The following is a 25,030-nucleotide window of genomic DNA, read 5'->3' as shown; positions in this document are numbered from 1 at the left end:
CATTAAAATTTTTTTAATGTTTATTTTTGAGAGAGAGAGAGAGAGAGAGAGAGAGAGAGAGAGAGACAGAATGGGGGAGGGGCAGAGAGTGCAAGAGAGAGACACAGAATCTGAAGCAGGCTCCAGGCTCTGAGCTATCAGCACAGAGCCTGACGACACGGGGCTCAAACTCAGGAACCGTGAGATCATAACCTGAGCCGAAGTCAGATGCTTAACCGACTGAGCCACCCAGGTGCCCCTGAAAAATCATTTTAGTATTGTAAAGTTTTACTACACAAAACAAAGAGAAGAGACTACAAGAATTTGGCTCGAAATATCCAACTAAAATCTGAAAAAAGTTTAGTAGAGCAGAAAGTTAAGACCCAGTTTCAACGGCCTCTACCAGTCTGACAGAAACCCATTTCTCAGCTTAACTTCGAACTACTCATCTGTATAATGGAAATAATACCATTTCCCTGGGATTTGTAACAAATTAATACAGGTGAAAACACCTAACATATTCTACAAATATCAGCTGTTACCACTTTTGTCTGTGAGTCTCCTCTTACATAAAAACTAGTAAGTTAGATCTTTTTTCCATCCCATTCTGTTACTTTCCCAAATCTCAGATTCCTTACTCTAATCTTTAAACTGTCGTACTTTCTGGCTGGAATCCAAATTCAAAGTGCATTCTGCAGTCCACAAAGTGGCTGCTTGCTCCCATGGAATGCATGTTTCAAAAAGCCTCAAGACAGGGGCACCTGGGTGGCTCAGTCAGTTAAGCATCTGACGTCAGCTCAGGCCATGATGTACCCATGAGTTCAAGCCCCACGTCAGGCTCTGTGCTGACAGCTCAGAGCCTGGAGCCTACTCTGATTCTGTGTCTTCCTCTTTCTCTGTCAATCTCCTGCTCGTGATCGGTTTGCCTCTCAAAAATAAATAAACGTTAAAAAAAAAATTTTTTTTTAAAGAATATTCATTGAGTTTTAAAATACTTATTGTTCCCCTTCTAGGGAGGAGTAGCTAAGAGGTAAACCAGTATTGCCATGTGAACTGGAAAACCCAGATAATGTCCAGAAATCATTCATCTGAAAGCAGTAGAGAGCTAATGAGACAACTAGAGGAACTAAGGATCTTACAAATGCAGTGGGTTTTACCTGGGAGCCCATATCAATTCTGAAAGCAAGACCAATCAATAATCTACCACAAAGGGCTACTAATGGGAGGCCAAATAGTGCTTCACCCTGCCAAGATGTTCATATCCTAATACCTGGCAACCTATGAATGTTAAATTACATGGCGAGGGGAAATTAATTAATGTTGCAGATGGAACTAAAATTGATAATCAGCTGACCTAAAAATAAAGAGATTATCCTAGATTATTCAGGTCAACCCAAAATAATCAAAGAGTCACATTCAAACTGAAAGAAGTGTAGGGAGCCTGAGCATGCAACTCTCGTTCTCAGATCCTAAGTTCAAGCCCCATGTTGGGTGTACAGCTTAGTTAAAATAAATAAAAATAAAATAAAAATAAAGTGAAAGAAGGAGGCAAAAATAAAATAAAAATAAAGTGAAAGAAGGAGGCAAAGCAGAAGTGTCAGAGAGATTTGAAGACGTTATGCTGCTGGCTTTGTAGATCAAGTAAGGGGCCACAAGCTAAGGAATGCAGGTAGCCTCCAGAAGTGACAAAGTGGGTGAGAAAGCCCAGTGAGATTCACTTTGGACTTCTGACTCTCAGAACTACAGAATAATGAATTTATGTTTTAATGCATTAAGTTTGTGGTAAATTACAGCAAAAAAAGGAAACTAACACTGAGACTTGAGGGGGGTGTCTCAAGAAATGGAGGAATGGTTGGTCTTTCCCTTAAGGCATCTGCTCAATCGTTGGACTAAAAATGGGGCCAAGACTAAAAATCTAATGTTAAAGTCTCTGAAAACCAAAGTGGTGCTTCCAGCAGTCTAGGGAGTCGATGATTAAAGTCTGAGATCCCTAGGAGAGGGACTGCTGAGAATACAGCAGGTTCTTAGTTGAAGGGCCAGAGGCAGATCAGAGAGAGACTGAAACTGAACAGGGCTAAAACTCAGCCTGACTGGATTAAGGAGACCATTCACTCTACCCACTGAACAGAAGAAAGAATGAAAATCCTCTGTGGAGAATCTATCATCATCCAGAATCCCTAAAATACTTTATACACAACATACAGCATGAAATCAAAAGTATGTCAAATGACATGAACACATGATCGAAAACTAAGAGAAAAAATATATATATGAAGAAACTAACAGTTACTGGAGTTGGCTGACAAAACTTGTAAGAATAAATGATTAATATGCTAGAGAAAACAAATGAAAAGAAGTCACCATAAAATTAGCATCTACAGAAAAGAATCAAATGGAAACTCTAGAATTAAAAAATACAGGGGCGCCTGGGTGGCGCAGTCGGTTAAGCGTCCGACCTCAACCAGGTCACGATCTTACGGTCCGTGAGTTCGAGCCCCGCGTCGGGCTCTGGGCTGATGGCTCAGAGCCTGGAGCCTGTTTCCGATTCTGTGTCTCCCTCTCTCTCTGCCCCTCGCCCGTTCATGCTCTGTCTCTCTCTGTCCCAAAAATAAATAAACGTTGAAAAAAAAAAATTAAAAAAAAAAAAATACATCAGAGGGGTACCTGGGTGGATCAGTCAGTTGAGTATCCATCCGGCTCTTGATTTCAGCTCAGGTCATGATGCCAGGGTCGTGGGATCATGCCCCACATCTGGCTCCATGCTGAGCGTGGAGCCTGCTTAAGATACATTCTCATTCCCTCCCTCTCTCTCTCTCTCTCTCGGTATTCACCTTCAAATGCCCTCTCTGCAAGGAGAGCTTTCACACCATTCTTACTTTCTTACACTCTAATAAACCTTTACCTGCTGCTTAAAAAAATTATTTGTTTCTCTCCCCCCCCTTTTCTGCTCATGCTCTCTCTCTAAAATAAAATAAATTTAAAAAATACAAACAAATTAAGAATTGGATCAAGAAGGCGTGTGGGTGGCTTAGCCCGTAAAGTGTCATAGTCTCATGATTCATGGGTTCGAGTCCTGCATTGAGCTCTCTACTGTCAGCTCAGAGCCTGCTTCGAATCCTCTGTCTCCCTCTCTCTCTGCCCCTCCCCGACTCACGTGCACCCTCACTCTCTCTCTCAAAAATAAATAAACATTAAAAAAAAAAAATCAGATCAGGAAAAGACAGATTTAGAGACCCAGAAGATAAATCAATAGAAATTACCTAATCTGAAACAGAGAAAAGAGAATGTAAGATACACATATGGCACATAACAAAAAGCTCTAAGCTAAGTGTAACTGAAGTTTCAGAAGGAAAGGGGATGAAGGCAGAGCTGAGAATTTCCAGAACTGATAAAAGACATCACCTCCACAGATCTGAAAGGATCTGAAAACCCAAAGTGAGATAATAACAAAGAAAACCACTAGACAAAGTAAAAAGTCCCTCAAACACTCAGATTAAAGACCTCATTAAGCCTTCTCCCACCACAAACAATGGAAGCCAGAAAACAACAGATACTGAAAGAAAACAACTACAACCTAAAATTATATACATAACAAAATATTCTTTGAAATAGAATTGAAATAAAAGTACATAAAAAAATATTTACTAAGTACCTAATATGTGTCAGGTACTGTTGTGGGCATGGGGACTGCAGCAATGAATAAAGCAAAGTCCTGCTCTCACATGGCTTTCATTCTAACGTAAAAAATCAGAATATAAACAAATAATTGGGACGTGTCAAGTGGTATCTCTACTACCTCTTCCTTGAAAAAATTAAGCCTCTCATCCCATTTCCAACATCTTTCCCCTACTAGTCATATCTTATGGTTCATATTTCCTAGATGTTATTTAACTATAGAGGCTAATATTTCTGTTAATACCACTCAGAGCATCTACCATAGCTTATAAATAAAAGTTTCAGATCAGTAATAACTTGTAATTTATAAACTACTGCTAATTAATAATAAATTCAAGTAGCGTGGTTAGTCATAGTTCTGTTTGAAGGCCAACATGACTTTTTCTTAACAACTCAGAAATATTTCATAATATCAGAGCAACAATTCTCAATCTGTTTGGTCTCAGAACTCCCTCTCACCTTAAAAATTATTGAGGATGCCAAAGAGTTTTGTTTATGTGGGTTATAACTATCAATATTTACCACACTAGCTACTAAAACAAAATTTTAAAAATATTTACTAACTCATTAAGATAACAGAAATAGATCCCAGTATAGATTAACACAAAAAAACACTTTTATGAAAATAAATATATGCTCTGACACAAAAAAGCTGGGGTGAGAAGAGTGCACTATTTCACAAGTTTGAAAGTGTTCAGTATCTGGCTAAATAGAAAATAGCTGGGTTCTCATATCTGCTACTGCATTGTCTCTTGGATATGCTGTTTTATTCGAAGAATAAAAAAGATGTGGCTTCATAAAGTAAGAATTTTGAAAAAAAAGAGGAGCACTTGGGGCTCCTGGCTGGCTCAGTTGGTACAGCACGTGACTCTTGATTTCGGGGTTGTTAAGTTCGAACCCCACATTGAGTGTACAGATTACTCAAAAAAATAAAATAAAAAGGAGCACTTTCATAGGCTTTTCAGTTAACTATGGATATTCTTTTTGATATTAAGCCAAAATTCAAAAAGTAGCTTTTTTTTTTTAAGTTTATTTATTTATTTTGAGAGAGTGTGAGGGGGCAGGCAGAGAAAGAGAGGGAGAGAGAATTCCAAGCAGGCGTCACACTCTCAGAGCAAAGCCCAATGCGGGCTCAATCCCATGAACCATGAGATCATGACCTGAGCCAAAATCAAGAGCCAGACACTTAACCAACAGAGCCACCCAGGCACCCCCAAAACATGGTTGTTTCTTAAAGGCTGGTCACAAGGTAGAATCTGAAACCATGTCAAAGAACTTTTCATACTCTTATATTAAAATCTCGTGGTCTATCTTGTACTCTTAATGGACCACTTACCAAGGCTGTGAAGTATTGTAATTGGTCAATGGAAAATTGGTCATTTGGAAAATATTGATTCATTATGTTAATTACATGGATCTTCCAAATATTGATATATTTTATTACACAGTATTTCATCAGAACTTTTTAAGTATTAGAAAGCTGTCAGTCTCACAGTGGCAAACATAAGTGTTCCAAAATTCTAATTTTCACTTACAAACTTAAAAAATGTTATCATTGGCAATATAATGTAAGCAGTCTTCCTTTAAATAACAGGTGTACTTCATTCATTTGGAGAAACATTTACCATATGTTTGCCGTTTGTCTAAATAACTAGTCATTATTTCAAGAAAAAAATGGTGTTCCATCAAACACGCGACTTGTACAGCTCACAAAACTGCACAAAAGTGTATCTTCAAGACAACTTCTGTAACTTTAGTATGCTCAAGTGCTTCATGCATATCCAATTTTGCCACCTAAGCTATAAAAAAGATGTGTACTTAAAGGATAAAATATAAAACTAATAACTTTTACTACTTCATCCAGAACAAATGAAAAACTTTTTTTTACTGTGTGTACAGGTGAAGATACAATAACTACTAGTATTTTGGGGTGCCACTTATTTTATGTGCTAGCATTCCCAAGGTTTTTACCTACCCACTGCTTTCTGCACCATCAGCACAGAAGTCAACACATTAAACAAGGCAAAAGTCTTAGTATTCTCATACAATGGTTTTGCTCTCATGGACCATACTTTGAGAACTATAGCATTAGTGGCTCAATTTTTTTAAATCACTGTCAGTTCATATAAAGTGGCAGGGAACAACATGCAAATAATAAACTTTAAAAGTGTTGCTATATATTCAGAGGCCTTAAAAAGTTTGTCCTCTTGGAATTTAAACATTTTTTTCTTACTTCTTACACTATCACTGTGGCATTATCTACAAATCATAAAGTAATTTATTAGTGCCAAAAGAAATCTTATCTGGCTCCCTTTGGTTTACAGATAAGGAAACTGAGGAAGCGAGCGTTTACTAGGTAGGGACAAACCAAGTATTTACTGAGTTTGTACGATGGCAAAGACTGCTGGTGTGCCACACGCTACGGATGAAGAAGATTCAGCTCTCACACTCAAAACCCTCATACCTTGCTAGCTGAAGAGACTTAAGTATTGGGATGGCTATATTACAACCTCACATAGGCTGTAGCAACATCCCCATGAAATGCTATGCAAACATAGACAAGGAAGCACTAGAAAGGTATCGAAGGAGGACATGGTAAGAAATCTGGTAATATATGAGCAGGGTCTGAATAGAAGCAGTTAAGAGAAGAAAGTATCAGAAGAGGGAGGAGAATGAGCAAATTTAAGAAAACATAAATATGTATTATATATTAAGAAATTATAACCTCAACAAAGAGCAGTAAGAAGAAAGAGAAATTATAAATAGTGCAGTTGGGGGTGGTAGAAGAATTAGGAACAATAGCAGCTGACACTGAGAGAAATCAGCTGACATCAAGATGGGGAAGCCGTGAATGCCATATTAAGGAATCTGGACTAGACTTATAATAGTAGGGGAGGGAAGGGGTGGACGAGGAAGTTTTTTTTAAGCAAGAAAATGACTACTATATTTGTATTTGGTAATATGACATAAACTAGAAGCCTGGAGACAGTGAGGCAAAAAGAGGCCCTGGATTAGGATTAGTTAGTATAACAATTAGAAATAACTTAAAACAAAGTTCAGGGACGCCTGGGTGGCTCAGTCGGTTAAGCATCCAACTTTGGTTCAGGTCATGATCTTGCGGTTCGTGGGTTCAAGCCCCGCATTGGGCTCTGTGCTGCCGGCTCAGAGCCTGGAGCCTGTTTCAGAGTCTGCCTCTCCCTCTCTCTCTACTCCTCCCCTGCTTGCACTCTGTCTCTCTCTCTCAAAATAAATACACATTAAAAAAACATACTACAACAAATTTTAGAGGTAACTTGATTAGGTTACTTAATTGGATATGTGAAACGCAGAAAAAAAAATTAAGGGTGACTCTCAAATTTCAAGAACGGTTCATTTGTAAATCAGTCAAAGAAAGAAGAGCCTTAAGGAGAGAATGCAGTAAATTTGGGTTTCAAATGGGTTTCAGAGAAATACCTGTTCAAAATGTCACAAATGTCAACTCAAGTGCCCACGTCACAGATTTTGACTTGTAAATACTTGCTAAGAATCAGAAAATACTTCTCAGTCTCTAGCTTATACTCAATCCCTAAAAAAATGTACAATTTTGATTAAGAGGAAGGATATATTACCAAGTAATTAGAGCCTGTTAATATTTGAATTAGAAGTATGACAGTTTCAAAGGAGATAGCAGAACAAGCCTGGGGAGAAGTGTCTGAGATTATAGCTATTCTTAGCTTTGTCTAAACAAATGTCTTAGTTATAAGGAAATGTTACCTAATACTTCATTATCTGCTGTACTTTTTGCCAAAATGTATTAAGTGTCAGGTCACTTGTGACACTTCCTTTAAATGGAACACAGCAAAAATGAAAAATGCTATTGAACAATGTTTACATTAAGAAAAAAAAAATTTACACAAGTGCCTGGGTGACTCACTTGGTTAAGCCTCTGACTCTTGGTTTTGGCTCAAGTCATGATCTCACCATTTGTGGGTTCAAGCCCGGCATTAGGCTCCAAACTGACAGTGCAAAGCCTGCTTCAGATTCTCTCTCTCCTCTGCTCTCAGTCCCTCCCCCAATCGTGTTGTCTCTCTCTCTCAAAATAAATAAACTTAAACACACACACACACACACACACACACACACACACACACACACACACACACAAATTCCTAGTACAGTATTTGGCATTTCTCATTCAAATTCTTACAACCTTTTGATCTTAATACTAGCATTCTCATTTTTAGAAATGAAAAAAGTAGAGCTCTGAAAAGTTAATCTACCAGAGCAGCTAACTCAGTAAGAATTTCTTAAACTGCCTTTTGAGATACAAACTACCCATCTGTTTAATGCAAATACCAATTGGGCACCTTATACGCACCAAGATACATCAGAAATGAGACATTACTCAATATAAAGCTAGATGACCCCCTATCGCTGAGTAAATGAAAATTTAGGAATAAAGCAAAAATTTAGAATCTCACATATGATTGTAGAAACCTACTGACTATGATGTGCTATTTTTTTTAGAATTGAAGACACAACAGTGGCCCACATTTTAACTCATTTGGAGAGTTTTGTTTTGCTGTTTTAAATATATTAAGTTTTTTTGGGGCGCCTGGGTGGCGCAGTCGGTTAAGCGTCCGACTTCAGCCAGGTCACGATCTCGCGGTCCGTGAGTTCGAGCCCCGCGTCAGGCTCTGGGCTGATGGCTCAGAGCCTGGAGCCGGTTTCCGATTCTGTGTCTTCCTCTCTCTCTGCCCCTCCCCCGTTCATGCTCTGTCTCTCTCTGTCCCAAAAATAAATAAACGTTGAAAAAAAAAATTAAAAAAAAAAATAAATATTTTAAGTTTTTTAAAACACGGGGGGGGGGGCAAAAAAAGGCAAAAACTGCCACTACTATCTCTTTAGGCCCCAAAGGATACAGCTATCCCAAATTAGGAGCCTCTGATTATAAATCATTCTCTCACAAGTGATCATCAAACGTCAGCCCAAATAAATTCTCATTCTTGTATTTATTCCATCATTTAATGGGAATAATTAAACTATTTAACAAAGCTATACAGTAACAGTATGATAACATACAAAGGATGACCTATATATTGTTAAGGTCTTAGCAAAATTATGGCCTGCGACACTACCTATTAGAAGAAAGAGTCTAGAGGTGTCTCAGTGGCTCAGTTAAGTGTTTGACTTCGGCTCAGGTCATGATCTCGTGGTTCATGGGTTCGTGCCCCACATCAGGCTCTGTGCTGACAGCTCAGAGCCTGGAGCCTGCTTTGGATTCTGTGTCTCCCTCTCTCTCTGCCCTCCCCCTGCTAGCACTCTATCTCCCTCTCACTCAAAAATAAACATTAAAAAAACAAAGAAAATAGATAAATAAGAGTCTAAAGAAAATAGAAAAGCAGGCAATGTACATTATCAAAAATATAGGTTCACTGTTGTACTAGGAACAACGAAAGAGGGACAGATTAACTTCAGGAAGAAAAGTTGTTCCTTTAAGGAAGAAAAGCTTCCAAAACAATCATTACATTAAGAAAAAAAAATTTATCCAAAGGGTGATCCTAGGAACCATAGGTAAAAGTTACAACAGCAGCAAGCAGACTTTAATTTCATTTAAAAACAAAATCAAGAGTTAAATTTGGAATAGGCTACATCACAAAACAGTTCACTGTCACTTAATTTGTAGCTAAGCAGAGATCGGAATATTACAGAGACGAAATGGACACGAACAGGGGCTCTCAACCCTGGGTGTGCATTAAAGTAAATCCAGGGAGGGGGGTGGGAGGGTGGGTGATGGGTATTGAGGAGGGCACCTTTAGGTATGAGCACTGGGTGTTGTATGGAAACCAATTTGACAATAAATTTCATATATTGAAAAAAAAAAGTAAAAGAAACATTAAAAAAAAAAAAAAAGTAATCCAGGGAATATTAATCACAGTGTCTGGTCCAAACTCCCAGAGACCCATCTGCTTAGTCTGGGGTGGGGCCTGAGTGCCTGCATTTAAAAAAAATCTCAGGGAGAGACCCCTGGATGGCTCAGTTGGTTAAACATCAGACTTAGGCTCAGGTCATGATCTCTAGGTTTGTGAGCTAGAGCTAGAGCCCTGTGTCAGGCTCTTTGCTGACACCTAGGAGCCTGGAGCTTGCTTCAGATTTTGTGTCTCCCTCTCACTGCCCCTCCCTCGCTCAATCTGTGTGTGTATCTCTCTTTCTCTCTCTCAAATAATAAATAAATAAATAAATAAATAAATAAATTTTTAAAAGTCTCAGGGAAAGAAATCTGAATACTGTGTCAATGTCAATCTACTGGTTGTTACATTATAATATAGTTTTGCAAGATGTTACTGCAAAAAATCAATAAAGTGTACATGGGATCGCTCTGTATTATTTCTTGCAACTGAAATTAAAAGTGTGAAAAAATCCCCAGATGATCCCACTATGTAGGTAAAGCCAAAAAAAAAAAAAAAAAAAAAAAAAAAAAAAAAAAAAAATTGGTGGACTGAAGAATCTCAAATTCCTGCTAATTCTAAGAGACTGGAAACTATTCTTTTAAATCTTAGCCATTGAAAAGTAATTAGGAATGTTTATCATTTAAAGATACAATACTGCTCTCTAAAGAGCCAAATACAAACAATTTCTAGTTAATCCAAAATAAAAAATCCAAACTACTATGCCCTCCCATTTGTATATAAATTGACCGGACAGATAAGCATTATACATGGTTGTCATTCACCTCTTGACTAAGCCAAATATAGATACACAAGATGGTAGAACCTCTAAGATGGCCCCAGAGATACCCACCTCTTGGTCTTCACACTTTTGTGTAATCCCCTCCTGAACATGTGGATAGTTATTCACTTACAAGTAAAATATAACAAAGTGATGAGATATCAATTCTAAGATGAAGTTATAAAAAGATTGTGGCTTCCATCTTGGAGGCTCTCAGTCAGACTCTTCATTCTGAGGGAAGGAAACTGTGTTATAGCCCCTTTCTGGAGAAGACCACATGGCAAGGAACTTAGGTCTCTGGCCAACAACCAGCCAGTGAAAACCTGAGGCCTGACAATAGCCACATGAGTGAGCATCGAAGGGGATCCTCCCCAAGTCAAGCCTTGAGAACTGCAATTCAGCTGATACCTTGGTTGCAGCCCTTAACAGAGACCCTGAGCCAGAGGCACCCAGCTCAGCTGTACCCAGAATCATGACTCAAAGAAACTGTGAGATAATAAGCGTTGTTCTCAAGCCACTAAGTTTTGGGGAAATACAGGGTTAAAGATAACTAATACATACAGCTACCACAGGTCAAACCCAAAATAAAGGAATCTAACCTGATGGCTTCTGCCTACCTTTCTTCAGATTATCAAACCTCCCAGCTTCTGCAACATTATCACCCACAGTTAATAAACTCTGTTCCACTTTAGCAGACCTCACCATTATCCTGACACCCTCCTCCTTCTCACTTCATTCAATTTCTTAAAATGGCTTCCTATCCCTCTTTCCTATCTATCCAAATCCTAGCCATCTTCCAGATAACACCCACAGATGTCTCTTCCATGAATATCTATTACTACCCAGTTAACACAACTTACTGACCTAACACTTGATTAAACAACTTACTGACCTAATAGCTTTGAGTGTCTATATTCAAAGAGATCATCAACTCCTTGAGAATGTCTTCTCATATTTTCAACATTTAGTACAGTATTAAACAGGAGCATTTACAGTATTCAAAACCTTAAATCCTTTCCAACGTATTAAATAATCTCAGTTATGTTTGTAAGAACATAGAAAGAAAGAAAGAAAGAAAGAAAGAAAGAAAGAAAGAAAGAAAGAAAGGAAGAAAGAAAAAAGAAAAAAAAGAATAAAACCCAGGGGGGTAAGGAAAGGTGGAAGGAAAACCAAGGGTTCTAATCTAGAATGTTAAGAGGCCACTAGTTTGGTATGCATGTTTGAAATAACTGAGTAAAGACCACTTCAGGGGCGCCTGGGTGGCTCAGTCAGTTAAGTGTCTGACTTCAGCTCAGGTGATGATCTCGCGATTTGAGAGTTCAAGCCCCACCTCGGGCTCTGTGCTGACAGCTCAGAGCCTGGAGCCTGCTTCAAATTCTGTGTCTCCCTCTCTCTCCGCACCTCCCCTGGCTTGTGCTCTTTCTGTCTCTCTCTCTCTCTCTCCCTCTCTCTCTCTCTCTCTCTCAAAAAAAAAAAAAAAGACCACTTTATCTGAAGGATAGCAGTAACGATGACAAATCCCCTCCCACTTGATTAGCCCAGTAAGTGTTGTCCATGCTCTTGAAATTTTCCTTTTATTAGTTTCTTAAACAATTTGCCTTCCATCATTAACTCACTTCTGTAGTATATTCCAACTAGATCAGTGGTTCTCAAACTTTGGCTTGCATCGGCATCACCTGAAATGTTCATTTAAACAGACTGCTGGACACCACCCCTCCCGCCAGTTTTATTCACAGGACTACTGCCATAAGTGACTTAATAAGAATTAATGTAATTTAAAACCTACAGCTCAAGTAAGTTCAAGGAGATTAGCTGGGAAAAAATAGTTCAAGTTCAAGAGAAATAAACCAAACACCTTAATAGCTTCAAGATACACACAGTCGCCCCTTCCTCTCCCTCTTCCACCATTCAAATAGTTAAACAATTTAAGTTCATCTCGATAATATGCACACTTGAATTCACTTCTTGGAAACAATGAGCATCTCCAATTAACTGAGGTTTTACGAGGATTTTAGATAAACAAAACACCAATGTAAAAAAAAAAAGGGCAATCTAATATTTCAACTCCCTTAATTTCCCAGATTAAAAAAAAAAAAAAAAAAAAAAAGCAAACAAAAACTGAAGGTTCTGATATGTAAACAAAACTTACCATCTGGAGGAAAAGTCAAGGCTAGAACTGACTCCTGAGCCAGTAAACTGAAATACACTGCTTCTCAATTTATGCTTGAAACCACACCTTAGAAGTTAATTCTTTTAATTAGATAAATAAATAAATAAATAGGTGAAATAGAATTAAAGACTTAAAATCAATATCAAAAGAAAGTTCCCCCTGAAAGGATGATATATCTGTTGTCTTTAAAACAGGTCATTTAGGGGCGCCTGGGTGGCGCAGTCGGTTAAGCGTCCGACTTCAGCCAGGTCACGATCTCGCGGTCAGTGAGTTCGAGCCCCGCGTCGGGCTCTGGGCTGGTGGCTCGGAGCCTGGAGCCTGCTTCCGATTCTGTGTCTCCCTCTCTCTCTGCCCCTCCCCCGTTCATGCTCTGTCTCTCTCTGTCCCAAAAATAAATAAAAACGTTGAAAAAAAAAAAATTTAAAACAAGTCATTTAGCATAATCTTATAATAGCAAGACACCCACCCACCCACATCTTTATACCTTCTCTGTGACCACTCACATCCATCAGCCCATGCTCCTCTTCTGCAGCACACTCTTTAAAGGTGGTATTCCTAAGGGTACTGACCTTCTCACTCTACTCATTCTCCCTGAATGAGTCAAAATCATGACAGTAGATGAACTATGACTATTCCAGTAGCTGAGAACTATCACTGGAGCAGCTAAAAATATATAAATGCTCAGGCTCCAACTCAGACTTAACTAATGAACAACAATCTCTGGGAATGAAGCCCAAGGACCTCTATGTTCCCCATTTCTATATGCTCCTTAGGCAAGAACCATGTCCTCCATCTACTCAACAGTGACTAGCATACATACACAAGCACAACCAACATTTGTTGAATAATGTTGTGGAAACACAAAACAGCAAGTATAAACACCTTCAATTGCAGAACTGTGTAGTGTTTAATAAATTACCAAGCTACTAGTAATTACATCAGAAAGCCACTGTTTAACTATACTAGTTAAGTAAATACAGTTGGATAGTTAAGGGCTTTAAGTACTCCTCTATCACTGGTATAGGTTTAAAAAAATCCCTGATCTTTTTTGAAGTCCACAAGATAATGTAGGTAGCCACAAAGGATTTAAATATAACAAGGCCAAATTAAACTATAACAAGAGAATTACAGAAAGCTAGAAAACCAAGAGTATTCTAAAAGAAAAACTGTTAAGCTAAAACTACACTGCAGATATCTACAAATAACAGTATTAATCTCCTGCTGCCCAGAACTACTCTCCCAGAAGTAGTAATCAAATTCCCAAGGAAAAATTAAATTTGGCAATCTTTTCAAATTTCAATCTTTTTCTCCTGCAAATTCATTTTCAAATTCAATAATAACATACTTGATTTCATATTGAAAAGTAGCATTAGAGAGCAGAGGATTTAAGTTTTTTAGAATTAACAGTAAGCTCTCTAATGTGAACTAAGTAAAACAATGGTTTTTAACTTGATAAACGTAAAACTTATGGCCACATTAAACATTTTTTTTAATTGAAAAACCTAGACAACTGATATTTAAAACTTCAGGAAATATAAAGGGATCTTATGAATCAATAAAAGAAAAAAATCCCCCAAAAGGGAGCAAAATGAGCAAAAGCAAAGGGCAATTTACAAAAGAAAAACCAACACCTAATAAACATGTTAAAAGTTCTACTTCGTGTTTTGTTTTTTTAAAGAAGGAAATTTTTTTAATGATGATTGTTTTATCCCAATCAAGCACCGACTGGTCGGGGGAAACTAATATAACCTTTCTGAAAACAATGTGATAGGTAGTACGTATCAAATGCCTTGAAAATAACCACATCATTTGACTCAGAAATTCAATTTATCCTAAGAAAATAAAACATTCAAAGATTTATCTAGGAGGATATTACCAATGAAGTTTATAAAAGCCACAAACTGGAAAATAAAGGAAGGCCAATAATAATAGATGGATTAGATAAATTACTTTAGATCTGCAATCATGTAAACACTGGAAAAAGTTATTAACAAGAGAAAGTTGAGATTCCTTGTTTTTGTAACCTGCTTTTCTCCACTGAAAACATAGAGCATATGGTATGATTCTGTTGCTATTAAAAAATATGTATAGCTCACCCAGAGGTCTGGAGAGATAACTACAGTTTAAATTTTGGTGCATCTCTCTTGGTGTAGATCTAATCTTTTTTTTTTCCCCCTTGCCTAGTCAGTTTTTTCTTACAGTGTGCATGCATTACCAGTATAACTTTTTAAACCTATTAACATAAAAAACCCACACTATAACCAAAGCCTGGCTCAGAAGTATACCATTTGGAGAAAAAATGGTCTGAGATAAATCTTATTCTTTGATTTACTGATATTGTGAAATAGAAACCTAACAAGGAATAGATATTTATATATTCTGGAATTCCATTTAAGAGCATCCTTAACATGAAGTTGACTAGAAAAAAGACAGTTTTCAAAAATCAGGCATGGAAACACGGTAAAAGAAGGATGCCTAAAAAAAACCCCTAGTATTTTATAGTCCCTATTAGCTCAGTTCATCTGCGTTTATTCTCTCCTCCCTAAACTAACAAAGAAAGAATGATGTCATATGCATTAGCTACATCTCTGTTCCAGAAGTCCTATAAAGAACTTGCATGGTTTGGCCTTAGTGATTAAGACACACCTAAGAGCTGAGAAAGTTGGATGAGATTTACTTACTACATGAAAACAAATAAGTTAAAAGGTTAAACAATAAATATCCATTATCCATGAGTTTTAAGCTAATTAAAATGCCAATAAGCTAGATAAGTTTGAAAATTTTAGATTTTATATAATGCAGTTGTAAATAAAAAGAGAATTCAGGGTCTTACTCTAAATTCTTTTAATTTCCTCAAAAAAGAGAAAAAAGTCAATTTAGTGGCATAAGCTGTCATATTTTTAGAATCAGAAAAAGAGCAATAAAGCTTATCTTCCTTCTACATCCCTTCAATTTCCTTAGACTGCAATATCTATATGAAAGTTTGAGATTTCCACAGTTCAATACTAACATTATAGATCAGATATTTTTTACTATTCCTCAAAATACGGTCTTCAAATGAGCCTGAAGAGATGGTTCAATTGGAAGTGCTGCTTACTAGACAATACTGTAAAAATCTGTTAATCATGCAAACTGAACAAGTAGGCAGTGACATACTACTGCCAATTTGTCAGTGAATATTAGCCAACCAATTCTAAGGGAGGAAAAAAAAAAGTAATGACTGACATACAAGGCAACAGTAACTTGCTCGTATGTATAGTCCCCTTACTTGTAACTAATGTTTTCTAAAAGTTGCGCTGAATCAAGACTTCATTTTTATTCTTCGGTCATATCCCTGACCTCTCATCGTAACTGGTTTTTTTTCCCCCAAACAAATGTAAACTTTTGATTTCCTAAAGCTCAAAAATACAAAATCTGACCCACGAGGCTAAATGGGTTGTGGTTATCAACTTAACCCAAGCCTACTCACCACGAAATAAAAATTATCAGAGAGTCCAGAAGCAGAAAGTCTCTACTTTCTAAAGCACAATAGAGTCTTGTCTAATATTAGACAGTAACACTGCGTTTTGTTGTTTTAGCTGCAAAGCTGGGTATGCAATCTGCAGTAACCATTCCATCAGCTTCAAGTAAATCCTACGCTACCTCTGAAAAAGTAGCAGTTAGGTCCCAAGCAAACAGCAAAGACTAATAAAGAGATATAGGCAGAAGCCTCAACATCAGAAAAGAAGGCCCATCAGCACCTCTTCCGAGAAACCGTTCCCTTCCCCCACCTTTAAGTAGGCACTTAAGACTGCCAAGCAGATCCATTTCTTTATTAACTGGTGCCCACTTGGGGCAACCGTACACCAAACTGCTCTTAGGCCTACTCCAACCCCTTCCAAAAGTGCTCAAGCGAGCCTGAAAGCCGGGGTAACCCTCTTAGGGGCCCCGTTCTTCCTGCTCTTCTCCACCCGTCCTCCGCCCCGCCCCGCCCCTGTAAGCGCTCCTCCGGCCAGAGGAAGGACACCGGGCCCAGGGACCGGCAGGAATTGCCCGCAAGAGAAGTCTCAGACGGCCGGAGGCCTCCGCCATAGCAGGACCTGGAAAGCACCGCCCCCAGCGCACCTCCCCACACCCGGCTAACCGGCGAATGTCTGCTTTCGACACCCTCTATCCCCAGCAGAGGCAGCGGAGGAGACAGGGCCGGGAGGCAGCGGGCAAGGCTACGCAGCAGGCCCGAGCCTGCCCCTCAGGCCGCCGAATCTGCTCCCCAGTCCGGCCGGGTCAAGTCAGCGCGGCGGCCACCCTCACCTGGATGACCTCGTTGACCTCCCGGATACATTCCACCATGTGTTGCAGAATCTGCTCGGCCGTGAGCACCTCGTAGCGGTAATCCTCCTCCTGCTCGTGCCCTGGCCCGCCGCCGCCGCCACCGCCGCCACCGCCGCCGCCAGGTCCCAGAGCGCTGCCGCCGCCGCCGCCCGTCTCCCCGCACAGCAGTCCGTCCCGCTCCCCGCCGACGCCCAGCCCGGGCTCCACCAGCTCCACCTCGCCCAGATCCAGGTTATCATCGTCCGGCTCATCCTCGTCCTCGTCTTCCTCCTCCTCGGCGCCGCTGTCCTCCTCGCTGCACTCTTCGTCCTCGTCGAACTCGTAGTTGTAGCCCTCGTCCGAGTCCATGGCGCGACACGCGAGGGCCCGGCGGACGCTGGCCCTGAGGCGGGGAGAGGGCGGGGACGCCGAGGCCCCGGCTCTCGCTCCGGCTCCGGCTGATGTCCGGACGCAGGCCTGGCTCCGGCCCCGCGGGCCGCGGCTCCTCCCCGGGCGCGGCGGTTGGCGGTTGGCGGCTGGCGGCGGCGGGGAGGGCGCGGAGGAGGGAGGGAGGGAGCGAGGGGGCCGCTTGCCGCCCGCCTCAGTCAGACGCGGCTCCGCTCCGGCCTCCGAGAGAAAACAGTCCCCAGCGCCACCTCCACGGCCGCTGCTACCGCTACTGAGCCAACAAAGGGGCGTGCGTCACCGCGTCGCGCTGCGTCGTCGCGTCACTCCTCTTGGCGTCACCGCGCCCCGCCCCGCCGCCCCTGCGTGGAGTTTGGGGAGACCCCACGGCCCGGCCTGGCTATGGGAGCGCGGCGCCGCGGGAATCGCCTTCTCGGTTCCGGCTGCGGTCCCTCTATGGACCGACACTGGTGGACCCTGTTCCGGAGGAGGCCGTGGCCTCGTCGTCACCGAGAGAAGGGCCCCTGGACACGATGGTGGTTGTCGCCTCAGGCCATAGGGATCCAGCCCCTTCACTGAATCCAGCGAAGGCGGCCTTCCCACCCGGCGGTAGAGACACTTCCCGCTCGCCCTGGAGTAATATTCTGGGAAGACCTCGGTTGTTGGGCTAAAATTCCTGTTGCCCGGGCTACTAAATGGAAATCTGTTTCATGCGGAACCACTAAACCATGTGACAGGTGAACCTCGTTTTAAATACTTCTGCTGCTGCTGTACGCTGGTACAGACGTGCAGTGGTTTTTAAGTCGCCGATAGTGACGTCATTTTAGAGGAGCGTTTCCTGAACTCAGCTCAGCAAGCAGCTACCAATTGAGGGCCCTAAGCAATGTAAACAGTCATGGCTTTCCTTGATTGAGCACTATGTAAGGGCTTTACATACATTCTCTCTCATCTTCACGGAGCCACAGTACCCATTTTGTATCTGAGGCTCAAAGGGAAAGGAACTTGACCAAAACCACAGAAAACGCCCTGTTCCAGCGGCCGGGTGACCTAAAACATCAATCATAAAACTGCTTTACGATGCATAATATGGGTTATGTACTACAAAATATATAAAATGCATTGTAATATAACACAATACAAGCTGTAATAGAAATACCTACAAGGACCAAATATAGCAGAGAGACAGTACTTGTCTCTTATCTAGAAATGTGCTGTGTGAGCTGCGTGGTGATTGGTGGCTAGGAGTTTAACACAGAAGGTAGGTCTAGCCTGAGACCAACAGAAGATGATTTAGCCTGAGAGAGTAATAGAAGCAAAAGCACGGAGGTGTAAACTAGTTTCGTTTCAGCAGCTTCCAGTGAAAGAAGGGTAAATGGGAAATTATTAGGCAAGTTAGGGGCCAGGACAGTAAGAGCATTTTATACCATTATAAGAGTGGGTTTAAATTTTTGTAAGTAGGACAGGAGAACCAGAGAAGTGTCCTGAAGGAGGAAGAGGCCTGAGAAAGCACCCTCTGGGGGTACCCTGAAGGATTGGCCAGTTATTTTTAAAAATCTGAATTCCTATCTTACTGATAAATCTTACTGTTCAAACTACAGGTTCCCTTTGGAAATTTATTGTTTTTAAGTGAAAAATCCTGTGGGGCGCCTGGGTGGCTCAGTCAGTTGAGCATCTGACTCGTGATTTCAGCTCAGGTCATGATCCCAGGGTCATGGGAACCCAAGTGCAGCTCCAGAGGAGCTAGCTTAAGATTCTCTTTCTCTCCCTCTGCCCCTCTCCCCTGCTTGCTCTCTCTCTATATATTTTTAAAATGAAAAGTTCCTTTATGATGTGAATAAGCTACTAGTTTGTCCATTTTATATATGTTTAAATAATCAGATTTCCTGAAATAATCAGGATTTGTAAATTAAAGTGTTTAACATCAGTGCTGGTAAGTCTTGGTCCTTTGATTCTCTTTCTACTTAGTAGTTCTAGGTTGTTGCCACAGCTGGCTAAGGACACTAGCAACCCTTCTCTCTACCCCATCCCCATTTCTATATACATGTGAGAAAAATTAAGTAACACTTGTCAGTACCCTCATATCCTTTGCCCCATTTTTTTTCAATCTACCCCTACCTTGTATGACTCCTACTATCCTTATCCTCCCCTTTGGTACTGGAGCAGCTGACCATCACTGGAATCTGTGCATAATCACATGCATTCTATTATTCTAGTCACCAAGCACAACTGAACCATCAACACCATTCAGAAATCCTGTTAAATTTTTCTGAATTGTCCTTCCCTCTGTAGACAACTCTTGAAACCTTCACCAGTTTTCTCAAACCCTCACCATTGCCCTTCCAAATCCTCTCAAAGTATATAACTTTACATCACAAAGAAAATTGAAATCGTAAAAACTAATGTGACTGAAGCATGCTGAGCAAAGAAGAGTGTTAAGGGATAAAGTCAGAGAAGGGCTATCAAGGCAAAAGCAGGGGGACAGCAGGGCCTTGTAGGCTATCTTAAGAAGTTTACATTATTGCAAAGGGAAGCATTTTTAACAAGAATGAAACAATATAATATGCATTTAAAAAAATAAATGGCTAAAAGGAAATAACTATGGCTGCTTTGTAGAGAATGGACTGAAAGGAGAGATTATGAGGCTATCTCAGTAGTTTGGGTGAATGATGATAATGGCTTGGGCTAGAGATGTGACAGTGGAGATGATAGAAATAGTTTCAGGTATAGTTTGAAAGTAGAGCTAATAGATTTGCTGATGGCTTGACTGTGGGGTTGATAGAGGAAACAAGGATGCCTATTAGATTTGGGGCTTGAGGAACTGGGTCAATGGATGTACCATTTCCTGAAACGTGTTAAATTTCAGATGCTTGTTAGACATCCAGGTAGAGATGTTAAATAGGCAGTTATATTAACTAATGTGCAAGACAGAAGGTATGGGGACGTAGGACTGAAGATACAATTTTCAGAGTTTATGTCAGCATTGTTGAGAAGGAACACAGACTAAAGGTCAAGAGCTTAGGCTTTGGAGGAAAGAGACCTGAATTTGCCTGTGCCCCTCCAGTTGCTGTCTATAACCTTGACCAAATTACTGAACCTTTCTGAGTTTGCCTTTGGAGGATAATTCCTATTCTCATGGGATTATCTGTGAGTGTCAAATGAATAATGCATCTAAAGCTCTTGACGTAGTACCTGACACATAGTTAAATGCTCAAATTTAGAACTTTAAAAAAGTGTCATAAGTCACCTTGCATCTTGTGGGGAAAATTGTAACCAATTGGATTTATAACCTTTTAATTGATTTTATTTGAATTATGCAAGTATGCACATGACCTCAGTCATCCCCATTTTCTAAGGAAGAATATTCGTCTGCTTTTTTCTCAGAAACCTTTTCCATAATCTCATAACTTCTTTTTTGGTCAATATCCTGGGCAACATCATAATGCTTTTGAATTTTGAGGCCTCTTGTTCTATGGATAAACCTTTTTTTTTAATGTTTATTATTTTGAGAGAGAGAGAGACAAAGTGTGAGCAGGGGAGGGGGAGAGAGAGAGAGAGAGAGAGAGAGACGTAGAATCTGAAGCAGGTTCCAGGCTCTGAGCCATCAGCACAGAGCCCGATGAGAGGCTGGAACCCTCTGATAATGAGATCATGACCTGAGCCGAAGTTGGCTGCTTAACTGACTGAGCCACCCAGGCTCCCCCATAGATAAACCCTTCTTAACCAGATTTTCAGCAACACTCATTCCATTGATATTTTGGAAATTATCTTGGAATCAGGTTAGGTTATAGAGCTATTTAAGGAAACCAGTATAACAACTTCTCTCTGGCCCCAAATTGTCCAAGTAATGACCCACATACAATGTTTTTTTAAATGACTTGATCTTAAAGGTATTGCCGGTGTACTGCTTTCTCAGCTATGATGATTACCGGGTAGAAGTACAGTAATCTGTAAACAACATGACAAGGTCCTTGAAAAAAGAATAGGCAAGTTAATATTTTCTTGGTGCCAAAAGAATCATTATTGGTAATTAGGTACTCCCCTTATCCCCATGTTCTAATAAGGTCAAAAGATATTAGTATACATTTATTAAATATCTACTCACAGAGCAAAACTCTATAAATATTTCTATGCTCACCAAGTGGCACTGAATGAAATCCCAATAGGAAGGATATGCAAATGCTTTTCAAATATGTAGAAATTAAAATACTCATGGAATTTTTCTAAGGGCACATGTTCAGAGCTGTAAGCTATGGAAAAGCCTCTAGTAATTACTGGCAGGGCACTAAGGTGACTAAGCCTAGCTGGTACAGAATGGGTTTCCAAGGTTGTGGAGTTTTTAGTGCTAAAACTGGGAAATCCAAGGCAAACTGCCTTGGTTGGTCACCTTACTTGGCACCTCACCACAAATTTTTGTATAATATAATTAAAACACTCTTTCCAAAAATAAAGGGAAAGAAATTATCTTTTGTCATTTTGTTTATAAAGTTTATTTTATTGCAGCATTTATTGCTTTTTAAAAAATGTTTTAGTTCTTGTGTTTTACGAGACAAGATGTAAAAAAGTTACATTTTAATTTTAAAATAAATTTAAGGTTACATTTTACCAAAAGGGCAGAGAGAGACTAATAAGCTCACTGAGTACTTTGCATTTGTTTAAAAACATCTGTCTGCGTACTTACAAACAACAATTGAGTGTTATATCATTGTTGGGAGATAGATCTTATGACACCACTTTTGTGTGGAAAAAATAAAGCTTAGGGAAACTGAGGTTATATGCTTCATTAGAAGTCTGGGCACCTGGGTGGCTCAGTTGGTTAAGGTCCTACTCTTGATTTGGGCTCAGGTCACCATCTCATGGTTCATGGGTTTGAGCCTGGGTCAGGCTCTGCACTGACAGCACAGAGCTTGCTTGGGAGTCTCTCTTTCTCTGCCCCTCCCCTGCTCTCATGCATGTGCATGCACACTCTGTCTCAAAATAAGTAAATAAACTTTAAAGAAAAAAAAGTCTGGTAGAGATATTAATAACCAAGACAGAACTGAGATTCCTGACTACAACCCTTCCCTGTCTTTCTTCCAGAATACAGAGTCTAAAGACTCTATTATTGAACTTAAGATTTCATGAAAGTAATTATCTACAATGGGTGGTAAGATAATTCTGGCACTAGAAGTAGAGTGCCCCTCATGCAATTAGACAAGTGTACAAAGTGTACCATAATGTCTGTGTTCTCTGCAACTGCAACACACATTAATTTGGCCTAAATGTGTGCCTATATTATACTCCTGCAAAAAATAGCAAATGATCATACCCCTGAAAGGAAATGTGTTTGTCCTAACAATTTAACCACTTGAAGAAAAAAGTAGTTTTATAACAAAAGTTTTCAAAAGAAATGCTTCTCTGTGGTTCATGGTATTTCTAGTTTGTTGTGTTGCCTTGTGGATGTATTTGAATGAATGGATGAATGAATGGGCAAAAAGTGAACAAATATATTATTGAGTCTCTATGCGAGAGTAGATGTGTGTATGTTTTTAATTTACTCCTTGTGATCTTGTGAAGTTGGAATTCTTAACTTCATTCAATACATAAGGAAAAAGGCTCAAAGACGAAAAATAATCTGCCGAAGTTCACAATGGATGCAGAGCTTTGATTCCAGGTTTTAAGAGTTCAAGTCCACTGTTTTTACCATGCAATTCTCAGTAATTTTAGTAAGATTCCTGTAGAATTTAATAAGATTCTTATTCCTGTACTAAATTGTGCCTTCCGGGGCACCAGGGTGGCTCAGTTAGTCCGTTATGCATCCAACTCTTGATTTCGGTTCAGGTCATGATTTCGTGGTTGGTGAGGTAGAGCTCTTGTACAGCCCCTTGGTCCAGCTCTGCATTGATAGCATGGAGCCTGCTTGGAATTCTCTCTCCCCTATCTCTCTGCCCCCTCCCCCCACTTGCACGTGCACTTTCTCTCTCTCTCAAAATAAATAAAATTAAAAAATAATAAAATGTGTGTTTATATTTGTTATAAATTTGTTAAAATTTGTTTGCTATCAAACCTACTGTTGTAACTGATTGGCAACATAAACATTGACTATATGCAATGTTTGTTCCTACTTAGAAATAGGTCATAAAAATAGACTAGTGAATAAATAAACGTGTTATCCTCTGTTTACATAGTCCTGCTTTATTTTTTGTAGCTGCAATCTTAACATTTTATTTATTTATTTGTTTATTTATTTAATTTTTTTTTAACGTTTATTTTTGAGACAGAGACAGAGCATGAATGGGGGAGGGTCAGAGAGAGGGAGACACAGAATCTGAAACAGGCTCCAGGCTCTGAGCTGTCAGCACAGAGCCCGACGCGGGGCTCGAACTCACGGACCGCGAGATCATGACCTGAGCCGAAGTCGGCCGCTTAACCAACTGAGCCACCCAGGTGCCCCTGCAATCTTAGCATTTTAAAAAAATATTTATTAATTTTAAGAGAGAGAGAGCACATGGCACATGAGTGGGGGAGACGCAGAGAAAGAGGGAGAGAGAGAGAGAATCCCAAGCTGGCTTCTCAATGTGGGTGCAGAACCCGATGCGGGGCTTGATCCCACAGTGAGATCATGACCTGAGCCAAAATCAAGGGTCCAACACTTAACTGCGCAGGTGCCCCAAATTGTAGCATTTTTAATGAAAACTTAAGATATGTAAGTTGTGTGTGTGTGTGTGTGTGTGTGTGTGTGTGTGTGTGTGTGGTCAATCAATCAATAGTTATTTATTAGTGTTTATCCAGCTCAATGCACCTTTCAATGGCATTCCGGAGAGATTTTTTAAAAATAACACTACCACCTAAGAAATCAAATTACTTAAGGGGAAGTGTAAATGTAAAGGTTAGTTATAGAAATGGTAACTGTACATCAAAGAGAGATAACAAGCAAGAAGAATGGTACAGGTGGTAAATGCTAAAAGAGTTTAAGGGAGACAGAAGTTACTAAACTGGGGTGTTCTTTTTTTTTTTTTTTTTAATTTTTTCTTTCAACGTTTATTTATTTTTGGGACAGAGAGAGACAGAGCATGAACGGGGGAGGGGCAGAGAGAGAGGGAGACATAGAATCGGAAACAGGAAACAGGCTCTGAACCATCAGCCCAGAGCCTGACGCGGGGCTCGAACTCACGGACCGCGAGATCGTGACCTGGCTGAAGTCGGACGCTTAACCGACTGCGCCACCCAGGCGCCTAAACTGGGGTGTTCCAAGAAAGCATTGTAAGCTGGACTTTCTCAGACCTTTATACCTTTGCATCTGCTGTTCCCTCTGCCTTACATCCTTCCAAGCCACTCGTAACCAGCACCTAATCCACATGCTTAGAGACTACTGTTTTTCCAAGCTATTTTAAACCCGGCACTTGATGCCTAGAATGTGAGTAGTTTATGCATCTCGCATTTCTTTTTTTTTTTTTTTTAATTTTTTTTTCAACGTTTATTTATTTTTTGGGACAGAGACAGAGCATGAATGGGGGAGGGGCAGAGAGAGAGGGAGTCACAGAATCACAGAATCAGAAACAGGCTCCAGGCGCTGAGCCATCAGCCCAGAGCCTGACGCGGGGCTCGAACTCACGGACCGTGAGATCGTGACCTGGCTGAAGTCGGACGCTTAACCGACTGCGCCACCCAGGCGCCCGTATCTCGCATTTCTAACATACTTCCAAGTTTTTGATAATGTTGAAATGAATTAACATAAACCAAAAACAGTAGGCCAATAGATATTTATTGTCTTCTTACTGCAAATGTGTTGCATCTTGTCGACATTATATCATTGTTGGTGCTCTT

At 40.2% G+C, this 25,030-nt stretch overlaps 1 protein-coding gene and 1 pseudogene across 1 annotated transcript in view; one reads left to right on the top strand and one right to left on the bottom strand.

Moving 5' to 3' along the window:
* The window catches only part of ARIH1 (ariadne RBR E3 ubiquitin protein ligase 1), a 126,332-nt gene extending 109,141 nt beyond the window's left edge, over positions 1–17,191 (bottom strand). Inside the window, exon 1 of the mRNA XM_025919083.2 lies at positions 16,823–17,191. Within this exon, the coding sequence (XP_025774868.1) occupies positions 16,823–17,191 (369 nt within the window). The remainder of the gene's footprint in view (positions 1–16,822) is intronic.
* LOC147580319 (uncharacterized) lies at positions 17,190–19,161 on the top strand (annotated as a pseudogene).
* Positions 19,162–25,030: the final 5,869 nt, after the last annotated feature.

This window comes from Puma concolor, chromosome B3 (assembly GCF_028749965.1).
Source record: "Puma concolor isolate L17-30 chromosome B3, mPumCon1.1.hap2, whole genome shotgun sequence".
NCBI classification, from domain to species: domain Eukaryota; kingdom Metazoa; phylum Chordata; class Mammalia; order Carnivora; family Felidae; genus Puma; species Puma concolor.
This window is presented reverse-complemented; position numbering and strand designations above follow the sequence as displayed.